Consider the following 24,821-nt stretch of genomic DNA (forward strand, 5'->3'; position numbering starts at 1 on the left):
TGTGTGTGTGTGTCTGTCTCCCCACGGCTTTAGCTTTATTGTGTGTGTGTGTCTCCCCCCACAGCTTTAGCTTTATTGACCTATAACATCGTGTAAAAAGGTGTATGACCTGATGATTTAGTGTACGTACATACGGTGAAATGATTGCCATAATAAGGCTAGCTAACACACTCAACACCTCACATAGTTCCCTCTGTATGTGTGAATGATTCTAAGATTTACACTCCGTGCCTTTTAAGTATACAGTACGGTATTAGCTCTAGACTCCATGGTGTACATTATACCCCCAGAACTTACTCATCAACTGCAAGTTTATACCTTGTCCACACACTCTCTCTCTCTCTCTCTCTCTCTCTCTCTCTCTCTCTCTCACACACACACACACACACACACACACACACACACACACACACACCCCATTCTACCCTGTTCCTAGAATTTTGGGTTTTCTTAGATTTCCACATATAAGTGAGGCCACTGTTTCTCTGTGACTTACACTTAGCATAAAGCCCTCAGGAATTACCCATTGTTCTACCTGGCAGGATTTCTTCCATCTTTATGGCCGAATAATATTCCACCGTGTATTCTGTGTACCACGTTTTCCTGATGCATTCACCCCTCCGTGGCCTCGGAGCTGATATCTGTGGCTCGGCTCTTGTGAATAATGCTGCAGTGAACCCAGGATTGCACGTGTGTTTTGCACGGGTGTTTCCATTACCTTCGGATATATGGCTGAAGGGGGATTGCTGGATGGTCTGGCAGTTCTCGTTTTCATGTTTTGAGGAAGCTCTTGTTCCCACAGGGGCCGCACCAATGGAGGTTCCCACCACCGGCTCACAGGGTTCTCTCCGTGGCCTGGCCAGCTCTTAGCTCTTTTTCTCAACGTCGGTTTTTCCTGTCTGAGGTTTATATTCTGTGTTTTCACATTTGCTTGAAAGGAGTTCAGCTCATGGGAGAGCGGGACTCTGGAGGATGGGCCTCCTTCCCCTGGCGTGTGGTGCTTTCTTCCTCAGGCCTCGCTTTAAGGTTGGGGACTGGGGAGCTCTAGAATGACTTGTCTAGCCCAGCAGCCCCAGGCCCCCCAGGGAGCCACACCCCTCTTCTCCAGCTTTTATGGTTTTATTGTTGAGCTAATCAGCATGGAAGCCCAGGGGTGTGGGATTGTCTTTGTCTGTTGTTTGCTTGGAGGAGGCCAGGAAGGAATAAATTGTACCTTTCTTCCTGGAAAGTTCTTCTGTGGTGAGTGATTGCATTCCCAAACCTATTTCTGTCTCGGAGGGAAGCTGTTGCAGGGTCTGGCAGGGAGTGGCGAAGTGCCGGGTCCCAACCGGCTCCCTGGCCGAGCGTAGGCCGTGTTTTATATTGTCCTGCTGGGGGTAGAGGAGCCCAGACTTCGAGAAACCGAAGGCTTCATGTTCGGAGCTGGAAGGCGGCGTTTGTCGCTTTATTTGTCCATTCCTGCTGTCCAGCTCCATCACACCGTGGAATCTCCCTTCGCCTTCGTCCCCCTCTCAGATGCTCGCACAGTTGTGCGCACATTGTGTGATGGGGGGGCTTCTCCCTTGGCCTCATTTGTTACGGGCTTGTCCCTTTCCTCTCCTTTTTTTTTTTTTTTTAAAGATTTTATTTATTTATTTGAGAGAAAGAGAGAGAGACAGAGAAACAGCATGAGAGGGGAGAGGGTCAGAGGGAGAAGGCCCGATGTGGGACTCGATCCCAGGACTCCGGGATTATGACCTGAGCCGAAGGCAGTCGCTTAACCAACTGAGCCACCCAGGCGCCCCGTTTCCTCTCCTTTCTCCAAGCGGAAACCGGATGAGCAGATCGGGGATAATCTGAGCTTTCTGAGCTCATTTAGTTTCACTGCTGATCAGTTTTGCCACAGAGTCGAGTTCCGTTTTGTGATTCCTAGCTCGAGTTAGCTGCTGTCTTTATAATCCTGGAACTGAGAGACCGTGGCAGCCGAGAGCGAGAAGGTCTGACTTGCCCGGGGGCACTGGCGGCCTCCGTGATGCGCCCTGTTAACTGTTGGCAGCACTGATTGTATCATGGGTTTGGTTTCTAAAATGATATGGCAAAAAAGAAAATAGTTACTTACACACACACACACACACACAACCCCGTGAAGTTAGACTACCGTACCCCACGTCTGTGACGAAATGTCCATTCCCGAGAGTACTAGGTGACATGTGGGGTACGTGGAATTGTGTAAAATCGGCCAAACAGGTGAACTTGGACGGGAACAGATGAAACAACGCTGGGCAAGTGCGCGCCTGCTCTTTGGTGAACCAGTCAGGGCCCCGGGCTTGGGGCCCTTCCTGGGTGTGCAGGTCACGCTGCTCTCTGAGGGGACTTTGCATGCGTGGGAGTGGGGAGGGGGCAGGAAGCCCTAAGTGTCCAGCAGGAAATGCGCTCCGTGACAGGCTCAGTGACAACTTGCTGGAGGTGAAGCCCCAGCCGCGGGGGGCGGCGGCGGTGATGATGGCTGGGGGCTGGGGGTGTTCAGCAGCGTATTGACACAGTTAAAGATGGATGCGTCTTTGATCAAAGGGAGACCGGAGGGCATGTTTAGGCGGGTGGAATTGAGGAGACTCATTATTACGTGAGTGGTTCTGCACCGCCCCCCGGCCCTCACCCACATCTTTACGAACACGATTCTGGTTTGCCCAGTTGGCTGGCGTAGCGTTTTGCTGAAGCCGGCTGCGAGGAAGCGAGCACTTAGGCTTCTGCTTCCCAGTGTGCATCGGTGGATAGAAGAGGCGAACAGGAGGTCTTTTGATTTCCAGGACTCTAAGCCTGTACCGTTGCTTCTGAATATTTGGGAAGATGTGACTGTTCCCCCCACTCTCCCACCCCCTCCTGCCTGCCCCCCTCCCTTCCTGACAGTGCCCCTTGGGCTCTCCCCTTTGCCTTCACAGGGGGCTTGCCTTGTGGGGCAGGTGGAGCATCGCTTGAAAAGAACCCTGAAGAATGTTCCTTTGACAGCGCTTTGCCCACTCGACTGAGATAGCTCCTTCTGGATTCGGTTGGGCGGTGGAATAGGGACCCATCACAGAAGTTAACCACTCTTACCGTGGAAGCTGGGTTTGAGACTGTGGGTTTAAAAAAAAAAAGATTTTGGAGGTTGGTCACTTTTTTTAAATCTTCTGGCTCATAAACGTGGAGACCTTCCTTGTTATTGGAGGTTTGCTTCAGTTGTGAGATTGCTCCCCTTCTCCTGCATTTATTCCCCCCCCCCCCCATTGTTTTCACATTCTGTTAGGATCACTCAGAGCTTTGGATTCTCACCCAGTTCTTTTCTCTGCTCTTGGTCCTCCTGCCCTCTCTTTGGTCCTGCCCTATGGGGGAAATGAGTGGAACCAGGCAGTAGTGAGGCCGAGGGCCCCGTCTGTGGCTGTGGCCTCCTTTGGGGAAAGGATGCAGATCTGGAGGCTTGATCACTTCCTGTTTGTAGACCAGGAAAATGGGCTCAAGCCTTCAGGATTAATGAAGGGCTTAATTGAACAGGAAGTCTTCCAGTCTTCAGGGTTGCTGAAGTGGTGCATGTGGCTGGGGTGTTTATCTTGTCTTCCGTAAGAGATTGGACTTCGTTTGTTTCCTGGAACTAAATGGGGGTCAGAAATTCTCAGGGAGCTGAGCTACTCAGAAGGAAACCTACTGGTCTGTGGGCTACAGGATGGGTGGGGGGAAGGGCGTGTTTGGATTTCTGCATACTCCCCGTCTCACCTCCTGGAGTTCCTACTTGCAGGCTTTGCTCAGATCCTGGAGAAGTCCACTGAGCGATTTCTGTAGTATCCTGGCAAATACAGATATGAGGAGCGATAAGTCACTCATCTTAGTATCAGCAGGGGTTTGTTGGTTAAATGGCTGTAAGTGAGATAAACATATTCGACAAGCTCTCCTGTGGTCAAAATGACATTCCTCCCTTGGAGAAACGTCTATTTTGCTGTAAGTTAGGTCCGGTCAGGAGACCTTCTCACCAGACCCTTCTGAGGATTCGTTTTAGCCACCCACAGTTACAGTGGGCATGTATGTTCATTCTCTGCTTGTCATTTGCAGTGGACTCTTTCTAGTGCGTTCATGACATCAGGTAAAGGCCCCGTGGTTCATACCTGCAAAAGCAGACTGGGCCTGCCAGGTGGCTGATGGGGAGGAACTGGGAGGACTTTTATACTGGAGAGCGGTACCTTACCCGAGGTCATGGATGGTTTTTGAAAATGTAATGAGATCGAATATCGTGAGTTCACTTGTAAGATGTGATGAGTGCACCTCTCCCTCCCTCATTCCCCTTTACTTTTCTGGCTTAAGAGATCACTTGGTTTGGTTTGAGTCAGCAGATGACATTTGGAAAGATGTTTTCTGCTTCCCAGCCTGACGTACAGTTACCCTGCGCAGCCTTAGAATATGGGTGGAGATTCAGCATTGCTTGGAGGATATTCTAGGCATTGATAGAGAGGTGATTTTCCTACTTTTTTTGCCTTTGACTCCCTTTTGCCTTCTTTGTGTGTGTGTTTTTTTTAATTTTTAAATTTTAAAAAATTCCAGTGTAGTTAACACAGTGTCGTATGTTTCAGGTGTGCGATTTAGGGATTCAGCACTTCCCTACATCCCCCGGTGCTCATCACAAGTGCCCTCCTTAATCCCCTTCACCTATTTCACCCATCCCCCCCCCCACCTGCCCTCTGGTAACTACCAGTTTGTTCTCTAAAGTTAAGAGTCTGTTTCTTGGGTGCCCAGGTGGATTAGTTGGTTGAGTGGCTGGCTCTTGATTTTGGCTCAGGTCATGATATCAGGGTCGGGCTCCTTGCTCAGCAAGGAGTCTGCCTGAGATTCTCTCTTTGCCCCTCCCCCCATGTTTGTGCTTACTCATGTACTCTCTCAAATGAATCTTTAATAAAAAAAAGAGTCTGTTTCTTGGTTTGCCTCTCTTTTTTCCCCCTACGATCATTTGTTTTGTTTCTTAAATTCCACATGTGAGTGAAATCATATTTTGTCTTTCTCTGACTGTCTTATTTCACTTAGCATTATACTCTCTGGCTCCACCCAGGTTGTTGCAAATGGCAGGATTCCATTTTTTTTTATAGCTAAATAATATTCCAATTCATATATACACCATATCTTCTTTATCCGTTCTATCCGTTCATCTGTTGACAGCCTTTTGCCTTCTTTGGATTGACACGCTTTCCTTGTTTTTTATGTAAGTTTCCGTGCCGCTGACATGTCTCCTAGATTCATAATGGCAGCTGGTGCAGAAGTGCCTAGGAGCTTGAGAGGACTGGCTGAGTCTGGGACTCCACGGGAGCTCCTGTTTTCCCGTGTAAGAATTAAGTGCCATTACTCCAGATCACGAAGCACAAACAATAGAAAGGAGGATGCTCGCTGTTCTTATATTCATTAGCCACTAGCAAATTCTTTAATTATGATCATGGTTTCTCATCTTTAGGCAATTGTCATAAGAGCCTAGACCTCTTTCATGAATGTTCAAGAAGACCCTCTCTCTCACAAATAAATAAAACCCTTTAAAAAAAAAAAAAAAGGTATGCCTGAGTGGCTCAGTCAGTTAAGCGTCTGCCTTAGGCTCAGGTCATAATTCCAGGGTCCTGGGATCGAGCCCCGCATCAGGCTCTCTGCTCAGGTGGGATCCTGCTTCTCCCTCTGCCTTTGCCTGCCACTCCCCCTGCTTGTGCTCTCTTGCTCTCTCTGTAAAATAAATAAATAAAATCTTTAAACGTTCAAGAAGAGAGAATGTGTGAAGTGTCGTGAATCTTTTTACTACAGAACAGACTTCACATTTTGGGCTCCCTCGTGAAGGAAACATTCGGACGTGGTGCATTACTTTAGTGTTGCTTTATCTTTTCTTGGTGGTAAGATTCACTTTTGGGGGAGGCGCGTGTTTCTGAAGGCGGTCCTGAGGATTTTAGCCCCTGCGTATTTTTAGGACCTAGATAAAATGCTGAATTTGAGTTTCCGTATATTTTCCAGGCAGGCAAGGACCTTGAGTTGTAATTGAGTTGGGGGGATAAAGTGTCCATCCTGCTGCTTTCCTTACCCAGCGGCTGGTTTCTTAGCCAGGGTCATTAGCAAAGGTCCTAAAAATTGGTTAATGCCAGGGTTTGTCCTAAATCGGCAAAAATCAGAAGCCCTGCTTCTCGTCTGAAGACTCGCTGTTGCCATCTCTTGGTGCTTGTTGGCTACTTCATGGAATTTCCAGTGGGCAGGGAAATTGTACAGCCTCCCTTCTCTCACCCGTTGAATAAAGCATCTCCGTTAACTGACTTACTCTCTGAGAAGCAGAGGACAGGAGAAGCCGAAGCCTACGCTGGATCATTCCGGGACTAGTTCTGATCACTGCCTTTGTGCTTTGGTGTGTCGAGAGCCTCCCCCGACCACGCGACCCCCTCGAGCGTGTTTCTGGTGGGGAATTCCTACGGAATCGACTCTGGTTCTACCCTTCAGAGGATTCCACCCGATTTTTTTTTTTAATGAATGAGCCGTGAAGCATTCTAAGATGTCATTTCTTCATGTTTTTTCTTTTTTTCCTCGAAGGAAAGGAGGAGGTTAGACCTGATTCTTGCCCCACTGAGTGATTCACTGTCCCTCGCCAGCCATCACCTTTGCCAGGATTCAAGGGAGATTTCTGGCCGCCTGCAATTGGGTATCGAGTAACACTGAGAAAATGCCTGGGTTTTTGTTGAAATGTTTTAAAAAAACAAAATTGGCAACGCCACCTCCAGACAGAGTGGAAAGGCAGATTAACATTTTAACTGGCTCTTTGAGGCTTTTAAAAACTGAATGGACTTTAGATAATTTGTTTACACCTTGTAACTACAGTATGTATGAGGAATTTCTTTGCCCAGGTCCTGGCTGGATTCCTAACTTACATGTGGTATCCTAAGACTCTTAACCTTTCTTGCTTCTGCTGTGAGATAGAGTTTTTGCTCAGGATTGCCACAAAACTGACTGTAGAGAAAGAGCGTTTGCAGCTTTTGGATCCTGCGGTTGAGGTTGGGGTCCCCCTCGATAAAAAGAGGGTTCTGGTGCCTGGCGTGGCAAAAACAGGCAGTTTTCCATAGGCGGTAAGCCATAACATGTGTGACATTTGTGACTGACAGAACAAAAGGGCTTTGTTGCCGCTTTAATTGTTGATTAATGATGATCCCTCTCAAATTTGACATGGTTGCTTTCTAGCTCACAAAAGAAGTCAGTGTCAAATATTTCCTTGATCATGACAGAGTCATGATTTCCAGGCTGTCCTTGGTTCTTTGACATTTTAGGGTGCCGCAGAAGGGTTTTTTTTTTAAAGCATAATTGCATAATTTTTAATTAATTGAATCAAAAGCTTTACTGCATGTTACTCTGCATACCATTTTTTGTGGGCTGGGCTGTCCCCATCCACCTGAGATTTATGTGCCCAAGTAATCTTTTTCTTAGGAAGATGCTGTGCTACATTGGCTTATTGGTATTTGGTGCTATTATTAAATTTTGATACTCTCCTTCCTCTTCCCTAGTCCTTTCCTCTGAGTAAAAGAACGCAAAGGCTCACCCCTCTCCCCCTTTTTTTTAAGTAGGCTCCACGCCCAGCATGGTGCCCAGTGCAGGGCTTGAACTCAGGACCCTGAGGTCAAGATATAAGCTGAGGTCAAGGGTCAGACGCTTAACCCAACTAAGCTACTCAGGCACCCCACACCTTTCTTTCCTCTATCTGCTTTCCAGTGCCTGTGTTCTGAGGGAGTGTGGAGTGTGTGAGCAGTTGGGTGATATTTGGGTTTGGGCTTGCCTTCTCCTTGGGCGTCCGGTGTTTTGATGGGTAGAGCTGATGAACACACATATTTGTGTCATGTTGGTATTCCTCAGGGTGTTTTTGGGTTCTGAAGGAAGTTGGTGTGTTGCCCTAAATGAGGGATTTATTTGTAGTTGGAAAGATGGAATCTTAAGCAGAGTGTAGGATCTTATAAAGGAATTCTGGAATGGCTCCTGGAATTGTGCCATTTAAAAGTGTATATATTTTAACTTTTCTACTCCTACCTTCTGAAGTGCTAGGCAGGATATTTATCTCAGAATTGAGAAGTTACCCCGTTGGCTGATTTGCAGGACAACCTGTGGTTAGAAACTTGGTGCTCAGAATCTTGAGCGTAGTCCTGGCAGGCATCTGGAAGATTGAGGTTCTGACTTCCCACTGGGCACAGGCAGAAAGTCTGGTATTTCTCATGTGGAATTAGGAAGTCACAGATCTAAGGGGAATTTATTATAGGAATTACTGTATTCAAGTTTTATAGATGAGGTCAGACAAGATGGAGCTAGAAGGGGCCTCAGTATTATTTTCCTTTTCATAGTGTGCTGTCGGCCCCCCACCCCCACCCCTCCGAGGAAATAGAAGGCAACCTGTCCTAGAGCAACTCTGTAGAACTAAAGCCCAGGTTTTGATACCCCTCTTCTTTCCTTTGTCCCACCCTGACCAAGCCAGTCTGATGAGCATTCCTTCTCAGGGGATTCGGGGACAGCAGTTCCTTTAGGGTACATCCGGTTGGTAGCAAACTTGATTCTAAATAGCTGCCTATGTAACTTCATGAAGACAAATGCTGTGGATATTTCCCATCCTGTGGTTTTGAGCATCCATAGCCTCTTCCATCAGTTTATGAGTTCAAGCAAGGAACGAGGCCTCTGAAAACCAGTGTGACAGGAACTCGAGAAACCCCATAAGGCAAGCATTCTCCGTAGTGTACCTCTCCTCCTGGAGCCCCCGACCTCCCTTTCCTGTCCTGAGACATCCTCACACCCGGGTAAAGCAAACCCTGGTGGGCAGCTCAGAGCAGGATGGGAGGTGAGCAAAGAAGGGGGTCGTCCATTGGTAGGGCTTCTTGTTACAGTTGGGGATGAGTCAGTCTCTGGTAGCCTCCTGGTTCACTTGAGGATATGTTTATTTTCTCTCTACTATACAGGATGTTTACAACCATCCTGTGTGGTTTGCCCACAACTGCACTTGCATTTGAATTTGGTGGGCAGCTTGCCCTGGGCAGGGGCTATCCCCTGCTCGACCCCCCACAATCTCCATCACACACATGCACACGCGCGCACACATACAATCCTGATTTCTTTGAGTCGCTGCCAGGTTTGTAGTGTGTGTGTCTGGGGGTAGAATAGAGTGGGTAATTATTTTGGGGATGGAAACACAGGATTTTTTTTTTTTTTTTTTTTGAATAGGCCTTTCAGCAAGTTGGCAAAGCTTCAGACCCCGCTCCCACCCCGGCACAAAGAGCACAGCCATGCTGGTCATTTTGCATTTGCCAGACACGATGTGTCTTTTTTTTTTTTTTTAATCTACAGACCCTCCCCTCCCACCCATTCCTTGCTCTTTGTTTAGAATTGAGATGTAATCTAAGTAATTGGATTTTACCAGCTTACGTTGTTAATATTGGAAAATTGAGTTAATAAAACGGTGTTTTGGCAGACACGCCCCTCCAGGGGGGACCAGCTGGGCATTTCTTTAAATCACCCGGTGTCCCTTGCTCCTGCCTTCTCTAGCCTAATCGTGCCCCTGCGCTGTGTCCTACTCGGGTTTGTAAACTTTCAGAAATCCCGGACAGAACTGGAATGTAATTAACCTAGAAATTGCTGTCGTGCCATATTTGGGGCTATCCTAGAGATGGAGCGCGCAGATAGCACTAAGCTGGATAACTCGGTCCTGTACATAAGGCCCACGGAACCTGGGAATCCCACGGCCACCCCCTCGTGAGTCTTCTGACGGCGGGCGGTGTCCTCGTGCGTGATCAGAGGACGGCGGGGGTGGGGGGCATAGGGAGGCTTAACTACAAAACACAAAATATTTCGCGTAGACCTTAGTTGGCTCATCGGTGGTGTTTCTTTACAGGTGTTGTCTTGCCGTTTGTTAACTTTCAAAATAGTGCCAGTGTTAAGTTGTGGTGTGTTTCTTTGTTCCTGTAAAGGTACTGTACCTTTTTTTTTTTTTTAACCTAAACATGAAACATACTTCAAGATTTATTTGGGTAAAATTTTAAGTGATCAAGCAGAACATTCTTTTGGCTCTTGGCCATGCCAGCTAAACCCTAAATGTGAGAAGTCTCCAGAGAAAAATGGCAGCTTTTGCGTGCAGCTCAGGGAGTGGAAGGGAGAAGGGGGAGGATGGAACCTCCCCCTGGGAGCCCCTGCAGCGTGATCCCGCAGCATGCACCGTCTCTGTGTGCCTGTTCCTCATGAATGGGCCTGCGGCCGGACCGTCCTCCTGGGTCCGGCGGGTTGTGGCCCGGGGTCATTGTGACGCATGGACCACAAGGGCATTATGCCTTGTGGTGGGATGGCCTCTTGTGTATCACGGTGGTCGAGAAGCCATCACTTGGCTTCTATCGGACGATGCTGCTGGTGGGCACATGGCTCAGTGAATTCTTAACTAAGTGATGACCGTGGACATGGTAGAAAGGGGACCGTGTGGGCAGGTGCTTTGTAGATTCCTATGAAATGGATCCGCAGTGACACTGGTTCCCGGTTGACCTTTGGGTAGACTTAGGGAGGGCTGGTCACTTTCCCTGGGGCAGAACGACACGCCTCTCCCTCTCCCGTTCCTGTTGGGTCTCTTTGAGGGCCATCCACCTCTCCCCGGCACCTCTGGATAGCATTCAGTCTGCCCCTCTGCTCCGAAAACATGGTGTGTTTAACGCTGTGATTCCTCAGGAATGGATGGTGCGTGTTTATCCGTGGTACAGCATGCCGCGTTCCTGCCGTGCCCTCCCCACGTCGATGCAGGGCGTGTCTTCTGTAAAGAAGCCAGCCATGGCAAGAGAAAGGGGAAGGGCATTCCAGATGGAGAGTGCAGTCTCAAGTAAGCAAGATCCCTTGGGATATTTGCCTCTGTCTTAGGGCATTTATTTCTACATAGAATGACACTCAGAGATCAGATCAGTGAGTTGACATTCATCTCAACACATTTTCTTTCCTCCCTTTTGGGACACTTTAGCTTAAACGGGATTCACCCCAGCAGGGTTGAGGTTTTTGGTTTTTTTTTTTTTTTTTTTTAATGAGTGAATTGGAATGGGACTCCCAGACCTGGGAGCTTCTAGAGAAAAGGCACACCAGATGGCCTTGCCTGTGACAAGGCGTCCCACATGGACGCAGCATGATGTGACCGAGAAAACTCTGACCCGAGCAACCAGCATTTGCCTTTTGGTCTTGTTTGTCCTGCACCCAAGCTGTGTGTGGCCTTAGGCAGGTCTCCCCCGCTCAGTTGGTTGATCTGTGTAGTGAGGGTGATCTTGGCAAGATCCTTCCAAAAAAAAAATGAAAGCCTTTAGCTTTTAACATTTGTCTTGAACACCAAACAGATAGCAGCCTGTATCTATATTCTCTGAGCCTGCTGTTTTGAATTTTTTAGCCTTTTACTTGGTGCGCATGCACACACACACAAAAAAGCACACACACACACTCACTCACTCACTCACTCACACCATGGACGGGCAGTGATGGCGTGGTTTGACCCGAGAGCACTTCTCTTCCCTCACCCCACAGCCCCCAACCCTTGACTATAGCACATGGTAAATAAAATGGAACCCTCCATGTATTTATTCATCTATAAATACATTTATTCATGTTTTCCTCCGCTGGTTTCAGTCGGTCTGATCTGTGTAACTTGGCTGGCGGGGAAGTTTGCTTTAACTGGGTTTTCTTGACCTAAGGATGTACCTAGCGTTCTAGAATGAAGCCTTCTCTAAGGGGAAACTCCTTCCTTGATCAGTTAATAAAACAAACATGAGACTGCATCATGCTCTGGTTGATCCCTTCTGTGGTTTGGATGAGGAACACAGGCCCTCTGTGCTTTCTATATGCTGGTGTTTCTGTGGACCACCAGTGGGCAGTGGAGGGCCATCTGGCTATCCCTCAAGGCCCCACGTAGTGTTCTCCACTTGACCCCAGGGACCCCATTCTCTTTCCACCCCCATGATGACTCGGAACCGTCTTCATCCAGAGGCGTTGTCCTTTTCAGGCATCTTCGCTCTAAGGAATGGATAGGACGGTGCCTGTGGTTCTGGGTGAAATGTCAGCCGATAGAAGGGGGTGGGTGAAGTAAATGCCTCAGGAGGTGGGTACACCTGCTGATGCTGCCAGAGACTGGCCCTCCATCTCCCTCTTCAGCCTTTGGTAGGTGTCCTGTGTGGCCTGCCCCTCAGCTCCACAGAGCACCTTTCCTCCCCAGGCCTCTCCAGGTGCAGATACTCTGGTTCTTCAGCACGTGGGAACCTCCCACCTACCCCTTCTTTACTGACTGAAAATAACAAGCACTCGTTTCCTTGCATCCGGCATTCTGGAATGAGCCCTCAAACATTACCTGCACAGCCGAGCGTGCCGAGAGTGCTTACCCCCATGGATGTGGCCTCTAAGTTGTGTCATCCAAACTCTTCTATTGTGTGGGGCCAGCAAAGCCCAGCCAACACCTCTGTAATCCTCCCAGGACTCTGCAGGATGAGAAGCCAAACCACAGACCTGCACTTCATGCAAAATAAAGAGTCTTCTGGCTGCCCTTTAAAAAAAAAAAAGATACTGGTTTGTTTCGTGGCTCAGTCTCTGCTTTCATCTGGGTCTCACAAATAATCACTTGGGAGCTTGGCTTAGTCCTCTAAGGGGTCATTTATTTGCCTGCCATTTTTTAATCTGTTAATGGCTTTATTTTTCATGGTCTCACCGAACAAGTCATCAGGCAAAAGGTGAACAATGGTGGGAGCAGTTTATCTTTCGGGTCCCGAATGTGTGGAGTATCTTCCTGCATCCCGAGCGGTCGTTCGTCTTGCCCTATCCATGTTTGCGTGTTGGACTTCCATTTGGGCTCATGGTGTGTGGCATTTGTTTTTTTTTTTAAAAAAAAAAGCCCTAAGCATCAGCCCGCTTGGTGGCCGGCAGTGTTTCTTTCGTTTCTTGAATGCTCAGCGTGAGAGTTGGGTCCGTTCAGATGAAGATGTACGTGTTCGTATGATTGCCGATTTAAAAAGATAAACTTTTCGGGCGCCTGAGTGGCTCAGTTGGTTAAGCGACTGCCTTCGGCTCAGGTCATGATCCCGGGGTCCTGGGATCGAGTCCCGCATCGGGCTCCCGGCTCGGCGGGGAGCCTGCTTCTCCCTCTGACCCTCTCCTCGCTCATGCTGTTTCTCTCTCGCTCGCTCTCCAATAAATAAATAAATGAAATCTTTAAAAAAAAAAAAAAAGATAAACTTTTCAGCTGGAATCCAATGACTGGGGTTTTTATTTTCACAGGGAGGGGACTTTGCTGGAAGAGCCAGGTAGTTCTGTGGGGCCCATCCACCCCGATGGTGGCATTGCGTTGCTTAGCTTGTCCTTTTTTTCATACCCCCGCCCCAGTTTAGTCCTATTATAAAGATTCCTATTTGTAACCGATAGAAACTGTGAAGGGCAGGGGGGAACATCACCAAACTCACAACTGTGATCCTCGTCGCAGTTTGAGAATCACCTGTCCTAGCTCAGTCTCACCCCCACCTTCATCGGGTCCTTCAGCATCTCTCCCTGGAAGGCCCCCCCTCTGGGCTTAGTGGCTTCCCCTGCTCACACTTCTGGTGTGTCTCGTCTTGTATACGGGCAGTCAGTTGGTTACAAAACTCTTCGTTCTCTGTAACACGGGGACAGTGGTGTTGCCTTTCTCTTACCATTTTAATATTTGGGAGTTTTCCTTTAAGTTGTTTAGCTTTCTGCTGATAGCTTTCGAATGTGGCGGCTTCACTGTGGTTACTCCTGGGTTTGCAAGCGCTTGTGATGAGCCGTAATGTTTGTACAATTCAAGGACCAAAGGTTGCCCTGTAAGTCAGGAGGGGGGTGCTGTCTCCCTTTTGAGCAAATGTCGTTGGTACTGGGCACGTCATCTGTACGGCGGTGTTTCTCGTGGGTTTGGGAACGGAGGCAAGAGTAGAGACTGGTCTGGACAAGGGGTGGTTCAAGTTTTTTTAGTTTTTTAGTAGAAAACTGAGAGGGGTGTGTGTGTGTATTTTGCTGTACTAGTTTGTCAAATATCAGAATGTTGATTTAACGTGTGAAAGAATTGTGGTCATCAGCTGTTTAAGATACTATGATTACTATTTTATGTAATTCCAGCAATAGTTAAAGGAAGACTTATTTGTGCTTTAGTAATCTAGCAGGGTTTTGTTTTTTTTTTTTTTAAGATTTTTTATTTTATTTATTTGAGAGAGAGAGAGAGCATGAGCGAGGGGAGGGTCAGAGGGAGGAGCAGACTCCCTGCCGAGCAGGGAGCCCAATATGGGACTCGATTCCCGGGCTCCAGGATCATGACCTGAGCCGAAGGCAGTCACTTAACCAACTGAGCCACCCAGGCGCCCCCTGGTTTTCTTTTATTACTCAGTACTCGAAGCGGTTTTTCCAGGGAGAGGGCAGTTATCAATTTCACACAGTGATTGATTCAGATTTAGATTCTGACCCATCCCTGTGCCATCGGGCTGCTTGTGGTTCCTTCGGTTTTGTTTTTTTTTTCCCCGGCCCTCAAATCCTGTATGTTGAGTGTCTTTATGAGCAGGGCTGGCTAGACAGTCTCAGCGGTTACCCCTGCAGGTTCTCGCCCTTGGAGGTGCCTACCACTCCCCTTGCGAATGGAGATATTTACAATGAAGAAAGAGCTGATATGAGGTCATTCGTGATAAATGTCCGTTAGTTACATGTAAACTAAAAATAAGGTAGTATTCTTACGTGGAAGCAGGAAAATTAACAGCTACAGTGTTCGGAAGGAAGTAAAGAAGGCTCGCCAAGACTCATCAGGATTCCAGTGATAGAAAGGAGTGTCTTGCATGTAAGATTTTGTAAAGGAAAGGTGCCTAGCCAAGGAGGGAAGTGTTGTGATTTGTAGACACCGTGGATAAATGAGGGGTCGATATGTATGTAGGATTGTGTCAGGAAAGAAGCCCGACAGGTAAGATATTCAGGCCAGTTTTCGAATCCCTGACAGAGAAGTTTGGACTTCACCTATAAGCAGAGGGTGCCCAGAATTTGTATTTCAGATGGACTAGAAAAATGGATTTTTCCTGCATTATAAGCTTTCATTCTTGTAGTGAGTTTGTGTGGCTGGATTGGGGCCAGAAGGGATTGGAGGTGGGGAGACTGCTTCCTCCAGGGGGTGTGCGGACAGAGTCAGCAATGTGCAGGCGGGTGGGGGCCGGGGCGGGCGCCAGGTGTCAGGGCACAAATGAAGGGAATCATGTATGTGTTCGTAACAGTACCCCATTGAAGCGGACAGTGCTGGATACGTGTGGCAGGAAGATCTGCGTGTTTTGTCATTACTCTGGACTTAATTTAAAACTAGAAAAGCCATTCATTAATCCCGTGTCCTCAGAGGCCACATGCGGTGTTGGCAATGCCCAATGTACAACAATCCATGTACAAAACCTAGCCTTTTAACGAAATTTATGGCCCTCTGCATCAGGCCTGTGGTTTATGAGAGCATGAGAGATAGAGAACCTTAATTAGAAAGAGTTTGCTTGAATTAGGGTCTTTTTTTCCTCCTCTCGTGTCCTGACTTTATGGCCGCACATAGATCTATATCCTCCGATCTCTGCCTAATTCATTTTTAATTTTCCTTTGCTTTTCCAGGCCCAGGCTGCAAGCACAAAGGAAGTTTGCGCAGTCTCAGCCGAACAGTCCCAGCACAACTCCGGTAAAGATAGTGGAACCATTGCTGCCCCCTCCAGTTACTCAAATCTCTGACCTCTCTAAAAGGAAGCCCAAGACAGAAGACTTTCTTACCTTTCTCTGCCTTCGAGGTGAGACTGCGTTCCCCGCCAGGTGGGGAGGAGGACCCTGTTCCCAGGAGTAGAGTTAGCAGCCGGGCTCCGTGTTGCAAACGGCTTTCCATTTCCCAGCCTGGTTTGGGGGATGTTTGAAGTGCCCAGTGCCATGGAGGGGAAGGGGGTATTGGAATCTTCCTATTTCTCCTTCTATTCTCATTTGACACATAAGTCCCCTTTCTTGGCTTCTCCACACTGTCTCACAGATCGTCGTTGCTATAGCTTTAATTTTACAGCCTGACTTTTCCCGATGATCCCCCTTCCTGAACCCCACCATCACCACCACACGGGTTTTTACCAACGCTGTGCTTTGTCTTGTGGGCCCCCCCGCCCCGGGTGTTGTGAGTGGAGATAGTCTCCTTTGCTCAAGTTTTGTAAAGTCTGTCTTAAGTCACATTGAGTGAGTTCACACTTTTCACTGTACTACTTTGGGAAGAATTTAAGCAATACTTTCCAAGTACAGTTGACCCTTGAACAGCACAGGCCCACTTCTACAAGGGTGGTTTTTTTGTTTTGTTTTGTTTTTCATTAAATACATGGGTGTGTGTATTTTCTCTTCCTTACAATTTTCTCAATAGCGTTTTCATTTCTCTAGCTTACTTTAAGAATACAATATCTAATCCATGCAGCTTGCAAAATACGTGTTAATCGCCTGTTTATGTTATGGGTAAGTGTTGTGGTCAACAGTCGGCTATTACTAGATAAGTTTTGGGGGTTCATAAGTTACAAATGGATTCCAACACCCCTAAGTAACCTCCACATTGTTCAAGGGTCAACTGTATATAAATGGTGAAAATAATGGTCCATTTACATGAACAGGACTGAGGAGCCGAGTGCAAGGTCGAGGATAAAATTTTGCAATGAAGGTTGAGTTTGGATTTGCATGGTCTGTCTTGGGAAACTGGCTACTGTAGGAACTAAGTTCATCACGGTTGTTGATGAGGAATGTAAAAGATTGTCAGAGAGCCTCTGATGGCCATGGGAGGTGCAGAGGAGTGTTAGAATAGAGGGAGCCATGAATGTGGAGCTTTCCTCTGGTGGGGTTGGTTGACAGAAAGTGAGCAGGAGGTCGAGGTCTTTGCTGTTGGTCATTTTGGTGGGGGCGGGGCTTGAGATTTAGAGTTCTGTACTTAAAAAAATAGTTTTATGAAATAAGTTACAGCAAGATTTCAGTATGGTAGAATTTTTTCATCAACTATTTGAAAATTTCCACCTTGTACCCCATGACTCCTTAACACATTAGTTTGTATTTTTTTTAAAATTAAGGACATTCTCCTTCACTGACCCAAATTAGGACATTGACAGTGATCCATCACTACCACTTACAAACCCTCATCTTAGATTGGCTTCAGATGCCCTAGAGAGAGGCTCCAGTTTGGAGCTGGAGGATCCAGGTCCTAGTTGGGCGTTTTTAATGGTCTTACTCTGGAGCATGTCCACCTCAGTCTGTGTCTTTCGTGATCTTGACTCTTCAAGATTACAGGCCAGTTGTTTTGTGGAATGGCCCTCCATTGCGGTTGTCGAGCGTTTCCTCATCATTAGATTCACGTTTTCCGTTTTTGGCCGGAATAGCACTTATAAGTGTTTTGTTGGGAGGTTCTTTGAAACTCCATATTCCATTTCTCATCAAACACTATTCATTTTTAAAAAAATCTGTATGGGCTCAATTCTTATTTCATTCAAAGGGTCATAATCCATTTTTTTTAAAAAATATATTTTGGGGCACCTGGATGGCTCAGTCAGTTAAGTGTCCGAGTCTTGGTACTGGCTCAGGTCTTGATCTCACGGTTCTGGTTTCGAGCCCCACCTTGGGCTTTGCACTGGGCATGGAGCCAGTTAAAAAATACACACACATATATAAGTGTGTGTGTGTATCTATATATCTCTCTATATCTGTATATATCTTCATTGATAGATATTTAAAAATTTTAAGTACAGTCTGCCTACCCCCCGAGTGGGGCTCCCAACTCCAAGATTGAGTCGCATGTCCTACCGACTGAGCCAGCCAGACGCCTCTTTCTTGCTATATTTTGATGTTTAGATTGTCCCAGGTTTCCTCAGTGGAGCCCCTCCATGCTGGCTTCTTTGTCCTTTTTGCCCTGTCCCTGTCCTCTTTCTGGCCTTGCTTCTGGGCCCATCACTGCTCCAGGCTCATCCTCATTTCCCTTCCTCAGTTGTGGAACCAGCCACTTCTCCAAGGAGCCCTGTTTGGTGTTGCAGCGGCTGGGCCTGGGGTGTGCTCCTAGCTGGAGGGTCCTTTCTCTTAGGTGCTTTGTGAATGTGTGCAGTGTTGTGTGTGCATGCATGGGGACACGTGTGTGTACATACATACACATGTGCTCAGTATATCTAGATGTAGGTCCATGTCTGTGTGTGTATCGAAATCCATGAATTAGCACCAATACCTCCGATTTCAGTTTTTTTTTTAAAGATTTTATTTATTTATTTGACAGGGAGAGACACAGCGAGAGAGGGAACACAAGCAGGGGGAGTGGGAGAGGGAGAAGCAGGCTTCCCGCGGAGCAGGGAGCCCGATGCGGGGCTCGATCCCAGGTCCCTGGGATCATGACCCAAGCCGAAGGCAGAAGCTTAACGACTGAGCCACCCAGGCGCCCCTAATCAATACATTTTTTAAAAAAGATTTTATTTATGTCTTTGACAGGGAGAGACATAGCGAGAGAGGGAACACAAGCAGGGGGAGTGGAAGAGGGAGAACCAGGCTTCCTGCTGAGCAGGGAGCCCGATGCGGGGCTCAATCCCAGGATCCTGGGATCATGACCTGAGCCAAAGGCAGATGCTTGACGACTGAGCCACCCAGGCGCCCCGTTCTCCGATTCCAGTTTAACATCTGTGGGTTCAATCTGGTTTTCGTCCTTTTCACGTTACAGACTGAGAAACCTGGCTCTTGTTATCCCTACTGGGTTTGTTCATTTGATCAGTGTTTTCCAGCGTAAACCCCCCTCTCCCCACCCAGTGTCTGCTCCCACCCCTTCCTTCACCACGTGGGACCCTTGTGAACTTGCTTGGCTCTGACACTCTTTTTTTTTTTTTAAAGATTTTATTTATTTGAGAGAGAGAGAATGAGAGACAGAGCAGGAGAGGGAGGAGGGTCAGAGGGAGAAGCAGACTCCCCGCCGAGCAGGGAGCCTGATGCGGGACTCGATCCCGGGACTCCAGGATCACGACCTGAGCCGAAGGCAGCTGCCCAACCAACTGAGCCACTCAGGCGCCCTTTTTTTTTTTTTTGGCTCTGACACTCTTGATTGGGCTCTTCCCCCCCCCCCCCCCGTGTGAACACCCTCCTCCCCCTACTTTGGCTCTGACACCCCAGCCTAGGCCACCATCGTTACTCCTCCCTCCCTGGTCTCCCTCCCACCGATTTGCTTTAGGAATGACGCCTTAAAGAAGGGAAAGTGAAGAGTTAACATTCACGTTGGACATTAGAGGCTATTGAAAGTTCTCAGAGACTCTCGAGACACGAAGGGGAATAATTTTAGTTAGCAGCCTAGCAGCCGGACATCGCTTGGCCTGGACCGAGAGGAGATGAGGCAGGTGGCTCATCTCCATTAGGTTTTGCAGAGCTCCCTGCTGAGATTCTAGGGATCCCAGGGGTCGAGGGTGAAGAGAGAGAGGAATGTGTGAGAGACCAACATGAGAGGCTTGCACGCTGCGGTGTCTGTGAAGGAAAGAGTGGGGAGCATGACCAGTGAGCCGTGCTGGGCTGTCATCCATAATGGAGAGACCGTGGGACGAGGTGCTGGGAGGAAGGAATTTGAGTTAAAGCAGTCTCTGAAAGGGTTAACTGGGCCCTCAGCCGCAAGGTGGTTCAGGTAAATAAAGTTCAGGGGTGGAGGAGCTCCGCTTTTGTGCCTTTGGTCACACGTGGCATCTTAGTGCATTCGAAGCCAGATTTAACCTGGAGCCATGACTCCTATTTACTTTTCTTTAGGGAAAGGCTTCACTGATCTTGTTCCATTAGGATGCCAGAAAATTGGCTGTTGAGAACTGAATTTAGTTAGGAATGTCTTTACTGTGGAGTGGATACGACTCATTTTTTAGAGCGGGATTTGTGCCGTGTGTACCTGTATATGCATTATTTTTTTAAAAATCCCTCTGTGGTTTGGGAGATTGGAGAAGGACCTTGCTGAGAGAGGCATGCTGATTGCTTAGGTAAATGGCATCTAGGGGAAACGTTACCCAGTCCCAGTCCCCGGCTCTAATGGACATTTCAAGGCTCCTGATAAAAGAGAACCATGTCTGAAGGTCACCACAATTTACTTTGCATTGTCAGATGGAACAAAGGTTTGAATTAAGTGAAGTCCAGGAGGTGTTTAAAGCAATTGTGTAAAAATGCTCTGAGCTTTGGAAATTTATTTCTGTGTTTATGAGCCAGGCAATAAAATAGGTTTTGTTATTTGGTTTTAGCTGATAAACAGGATGGGTTTGACACACAATATTGCACTCTTTTTCCTGTAATTTTTTGACCGGAGGCGTTAAAACAAAGTCTGTGTCATCTTTAGCTTTATTTTCTAAAAAATCATGTTTTTGTGAGGTCAGAAATGCTTAACCTGATTTGGCTACAAAAGCCCCAAATGATAGGTGATTCCTCTATGGTACCTTCCCAGTCCTGGAAATGGGGTGGATCTGGGGGCATGGGGATGGCGTAGTTGAAAACGTTGTTGCCTGAGCCAGTTAAAACTCCTAGTTTGATGTGGACAAGGGTTAAACAGATCCTGCTCTGGTGGTACTTCAGTAATTTTCTTAGTATTTGAAATTAAGAAAAATACAGTGTTCAACTTTTTTTTGGTCAGGAAAGTATTCCATGTTTCTCTAGGGAACGCCAGCAGAAAAGATGGGGCTAGTAGGCAAAATAATAATCCAAAATACCTTCCCCCTGGTCTCCCAGAGACGACCACTGGTAACCACCTCTGTGATGAAAATATTCCCAAGCCTTCCGTGTGTGTGTGTGTATGTGTTATACGTGTGTCCCCCGCCCCCTCCGCGAACCCCACCTCTCTCCCAAAGTCACTGCATTTGATGTTTATTCGTGTAGTCTGGTTTTCTTGCCTAGCTGTATCCCATAAACACCAGTTCCATTTTGTGGGTGCCTCATCACTTAGCAGATTCCTTGTTTGTACTCAGACGTATTTCTGACTTTCTGGTATCAGCTGCTGCTGACGCACGTCCCCGGTTACGTCTTTGCCTTGCCTCCCCATCTTCTCCAAAGTTGGCAGCCGGGAATGCGATGGTAAGGACTGTAACATCCTTACACCTGCATTCTAGCGCTTTCTTCTTGGGTTGCAGATTCTAAACCACAGCTTGTCAGAGGCCCCCCCCCCCCACTCTAGGTTCCGCATAAAGAGCCCCGTCCCCCCGTCCGTCTTGGGTGACGGCGGGCGCTGTTAGGGGTAAAAATCAGCCTTTAAAAAGCTTCTTCTTTAGAGGAGGAGAGTCTGGTTGCAGAAGTAATGAGTCACATCAAATGGATTATCCATTCACAGCATCCCGAGATCCCAAGACCATTGCCTTCTCCCCACACTTCCATCAGGTAGTTTGAACGAAAACCTTGGGGGGTGGGGGGGGTGCGGAGTCTCCGTGCCATTAATAACACTGGGATTAGTGTATATATGTAAACATACCAGCCAGCCAGTCAGGGTTCAGAAGCCTTAGTGGTTTAAAAAATCTGCTTCCGGGCCCTCAGAGACCTTTCAGTTCAGCTCGGCAAGGGACACGCTCGCTCTCCTTCCCTATTTAAGATCATGACCTAAAATTTCTAAAGGAACAGAACATGGAAAGAATAGTGCAGCGGGGCTTGAAGTGTTTGCCTGCAGTGTATTTATCTTTAAGTAGCTACTTTGAAGGGGGTCCACATGTCACCTGCCGGAGGCGTAATTAGTATCTTCGCCTGGTCCCCTCCGAGGGGGCCGTGTGTCAATAAGCTGCGCCCAGCAGCCGGTACTGTTGCTCTGTCACTGTTCTCATTCTCTTCTTCTTTTTTTTTTTAAGATTTATTTATTTGACAGAGAGAGAATGAGAGAGAGCACATGAGAGTGGGGAGGGTCAGAGGGAGAAGCAGACTCCCCGCCGAGCAGGGAGCCCGATGCGGGGCTCGATCCCAGGACCCTGGGATCATGACCTGAGCCTAAGGCAGACGCCTAATGACTGAGCCACCCAGGCGCCCCTGTTCTCGTTATTCTTAATGAGCTGGGTCTTCCTCCCTTTGTTCTGACTGTGATTATTAACAGATTAAAAAGCTCAGCACAGTAGAGCAGTGGCAGGTTAAATGATTGTCTTATTTACATTTTTCTCTTTATGGGGCACTGCAAACAAGGGGGATTCCCAGAGGGGATTCCTGGAACACACACACACCACCCACCCACACACACACACACACACACACTTTTGGTTCTCATGACGGTGGGTGCCACAGACCTGCGGATTACAGCGAGCTCTTTGGGGGGCGGGGGGGGGCGGTATTCTCGGTAAAGGAACAGCACTGTCCGCCTTTGTGCAAAGCAGGGCTTTCTGTTTGGGGATTTGCCTGCCTTTTGTTTCTAGAGTCTTAGAGAATCTTCAGTGATCAGCTGTCATTCAATTGCTAATTAATTCGGCAGGCCTCTGTGGAACCCTTTTTATATGCTAGACACCTAGAAGACAGAGATGAGGAACAGGAAAGCTGAGAGGCTCACAGCAAACATGTGGAAGGTGCCAGGGTAGAGGTATGTGCTCGGCACACAAGCCGGAAGGAAGTGCCTGGGACAGCCGTGCAAAGGAAGGAGCACTTGAGCTGGCTTTGTGGAAGGGGAGGGGGGCAGGCCCCTGCCGAGGTATGGGTTGGTGTGTTGTTTGGGAGGCCCCAAGTGGATGCAGCGGGGAAGTGAGCTGTGTTGTCCACTCCTGCGGGCCTTGGGCTAGATACTTGGGCCCCACTGGGGTTCTGCAGCTGACAAGGTGATTTCCCATGCCTGGGCCATTCAAAAGGTGATCCTGGCTGGCGGCTCGGTGGAAAATGGCTTGAGGCTGCAGAAAGGGCCCCCTCCCTCCACCCCCCCGGGTGGGGGTCGGTTATTGAAGCATCCAGGCCCAAGGCCTAGAATCTCCTCTCTCTGGCAGGTGACTCAATCTGCAATAAGCCTGTTTCCTCATTTGTAAGATAGGTAGGGGGTGTCTGTGCCGCTCCCCGCCCCCACCGCTTGCTGGGGGTCAAACTAAAGCTCCTGGGCATTCAATAGGCGCCCCCCCAGTGCCCTTGGTGGTCATCCCAGAGATAAGGCAGGATTTGAGATTTAGGAAGGAACCTTCCAAAAGACCAGCAGAATAGCCAAGATTGCAGGTAGCCCGCCTGCCGGGCAGCTGATTCTCTAAAGCCCTTTGCCCTCCTTATTGACAAGGAGAGCATACATAGATAGAGGACTGACTTTGGGTATTGAGGACGATCATTTGTAAGTAGGGCAAATGCAGAAAGCCTGGGGTGGTTTAGAGGTCACAGAATGAAAGGGGATTAACCTGCTAGAAAGCAATTAAGCAATCCTCCGATTGCAAGGAACACTTCAGCGCTAATAATGAACTTCGTTGAGCAAAATGGGAATGCTGTTACATTAGATGGGATCTTTGGGGAGAAAGGCCAATGCCACAGTGGTACACAACTCTTTTTTTTGATGGCTCCTTCTGAGAGGTGTTGCATCTTAATTTTTGAGAGTGGTAGCAGAGAGAAGTAGGATCCAAAATTATACTCTCACCGCCTCAAGGGCCAAAGGGGCCACCTTTTCTTTTCTCCAGATAGACCAGCCTTTATATGCTTGGTTTTCCAATTGAGTCTGTGTTACGTGGCTGAGTTCTGCTGGGCAAGCGATTTATTTGCCAGGATAGTTTAACAGGCTAGTTAGGAAGAAATATGAAACCATGGAGTTCTTCAGCGCTGAGGGAGGGGAAGGATGGATCCCTTTTAATTGCTCTGTGACCTTGATCAGTTGTTAAGATTCCAAGACCTTTTGCTCCGAGGACTGACCCTGTTCCAGGCCAACCAGCCTCTGACCAGGCTTTGCCCTCCCTGAAGATAAAGCAGGCTCCCTCTTCCCCCGCCACCTGCGCCTGGCACAGAGTCCGTGGTATTCCTCACAATCTTAGTTTCTAGAGATTCTGAAATCCATTTAGAGAAGGTAGAGTGGGGGGCGGGGGTACTTTTAGTCGGGACAATCCTGTTTTGATTGCTGGTGAGCATGTTGCTGGCTGCTGGGGCAGCATTATTCTGAGACCACTAAAGTCCTTGGTATTGTTAACCTTAAAAATAAAACTCAGTTATTTTACCAGCAAAAATGGACTTCTTTGGGGGACAGCAGGAAATTGCAGTTTGGGCATACAGACCACAGCATGCCATCTGGCAAACCCAACAAAGAGGAACGTTTTGTGGAGGAGGGAGTCAGGAAGGGGTTATTGTGAGTCAGAGTGCATTGGAGAAAAGTGAAGAGTTCAGGGTGCTGACCATTTCTCAGGGGCTGAGTAGCAGGGGTGGTCGATTTCTTCCAGGAGATGCAGTGTGTCTCTTTCCCTGTTGGGGCCTATAATTGATGACTCTTTCCTGTTGCCCGTTCTTCTGTTGGGGCCTGAAAATGGACGCTTCTTCCTGTAATTTACATTGATGGTGTCCTGGCTCCCCTCTCTAGCCTCCCAACTCTAATGCGGTCTCCCTTTATTAATTTTCACAGTATGCGTGTCCCCCAGGCAAGGTGACCCTGCCTTCAGCGTTCAGCGTCTGTTAGGATTTGTGGATGCTTTGCATGATGAAGAGAGCACAGACTTTGGCCATGTTCACAGAGTGGCCTGTGAGCTTGATAAAGCTACTTTCTAACTTGTTTCCACTTCTGAGCTTGATGGGTAGAAGTGAGGTTCAGTGGAGGCCATCCTAGCTGTTCTGTGGTGTGATCGTGTGGTTTTGAGGAAGAGCCAGAGAGCCCTCGTTGCATTCGACTGGGTGTGTATTTGTGTATGTTTTAAGCCATGGGTATAGATAAGAAACCTGGG

General features: G+C 48.0%; 1 protein-coding gene across 5 annotated transcripts in view; it reads left to right on the forward strand.

Moving 5' to 3' along the window:
• The window catches only part of JARID2 (jumonji and AT-rich interaction domain containing 2), a 259,499-nt gene that overhangs the window by 175,129 nt on the left and 59,549 nt on the right, over positions 1-24,821 (forward strand). For 4 of the 5 annotated variants that reach the window (XM_034985710.1, XM_034985716.1, XM_034985714.1 and 1 more), the window contains one exon: positions 15,607-15,776. In XM_034985710.1, coding sequence (XP_034841601.1) covers positions 15,607-15,776 — 170 coding nt within the window. Of the gene's footprint in view, positions 1-10,306; positions 10,835-15,606; positions 15,777-24,821 lie in introns of those variants that run through there. The other variant, XM_034985713.1, reaches the window with a different exon arrangement.

This window comes from Mirounga leonina, unplaced genomic scaffold (genome assembly GCF_011800145.1).
Source record: "Mirounga leonina isolate KUSES-001 unplaced genomic scaffold, KU_Mleo_1.0 Mir_366, whole genome shotgun sequence".
In the NCBI taxonomy this organism is placed as follows: domain Eukaryota; kingdom Metazoa; phylum Chordata; class Mammalia; order Carnivora; family Phocidae; genus Mirounga; species Mirounga leonina.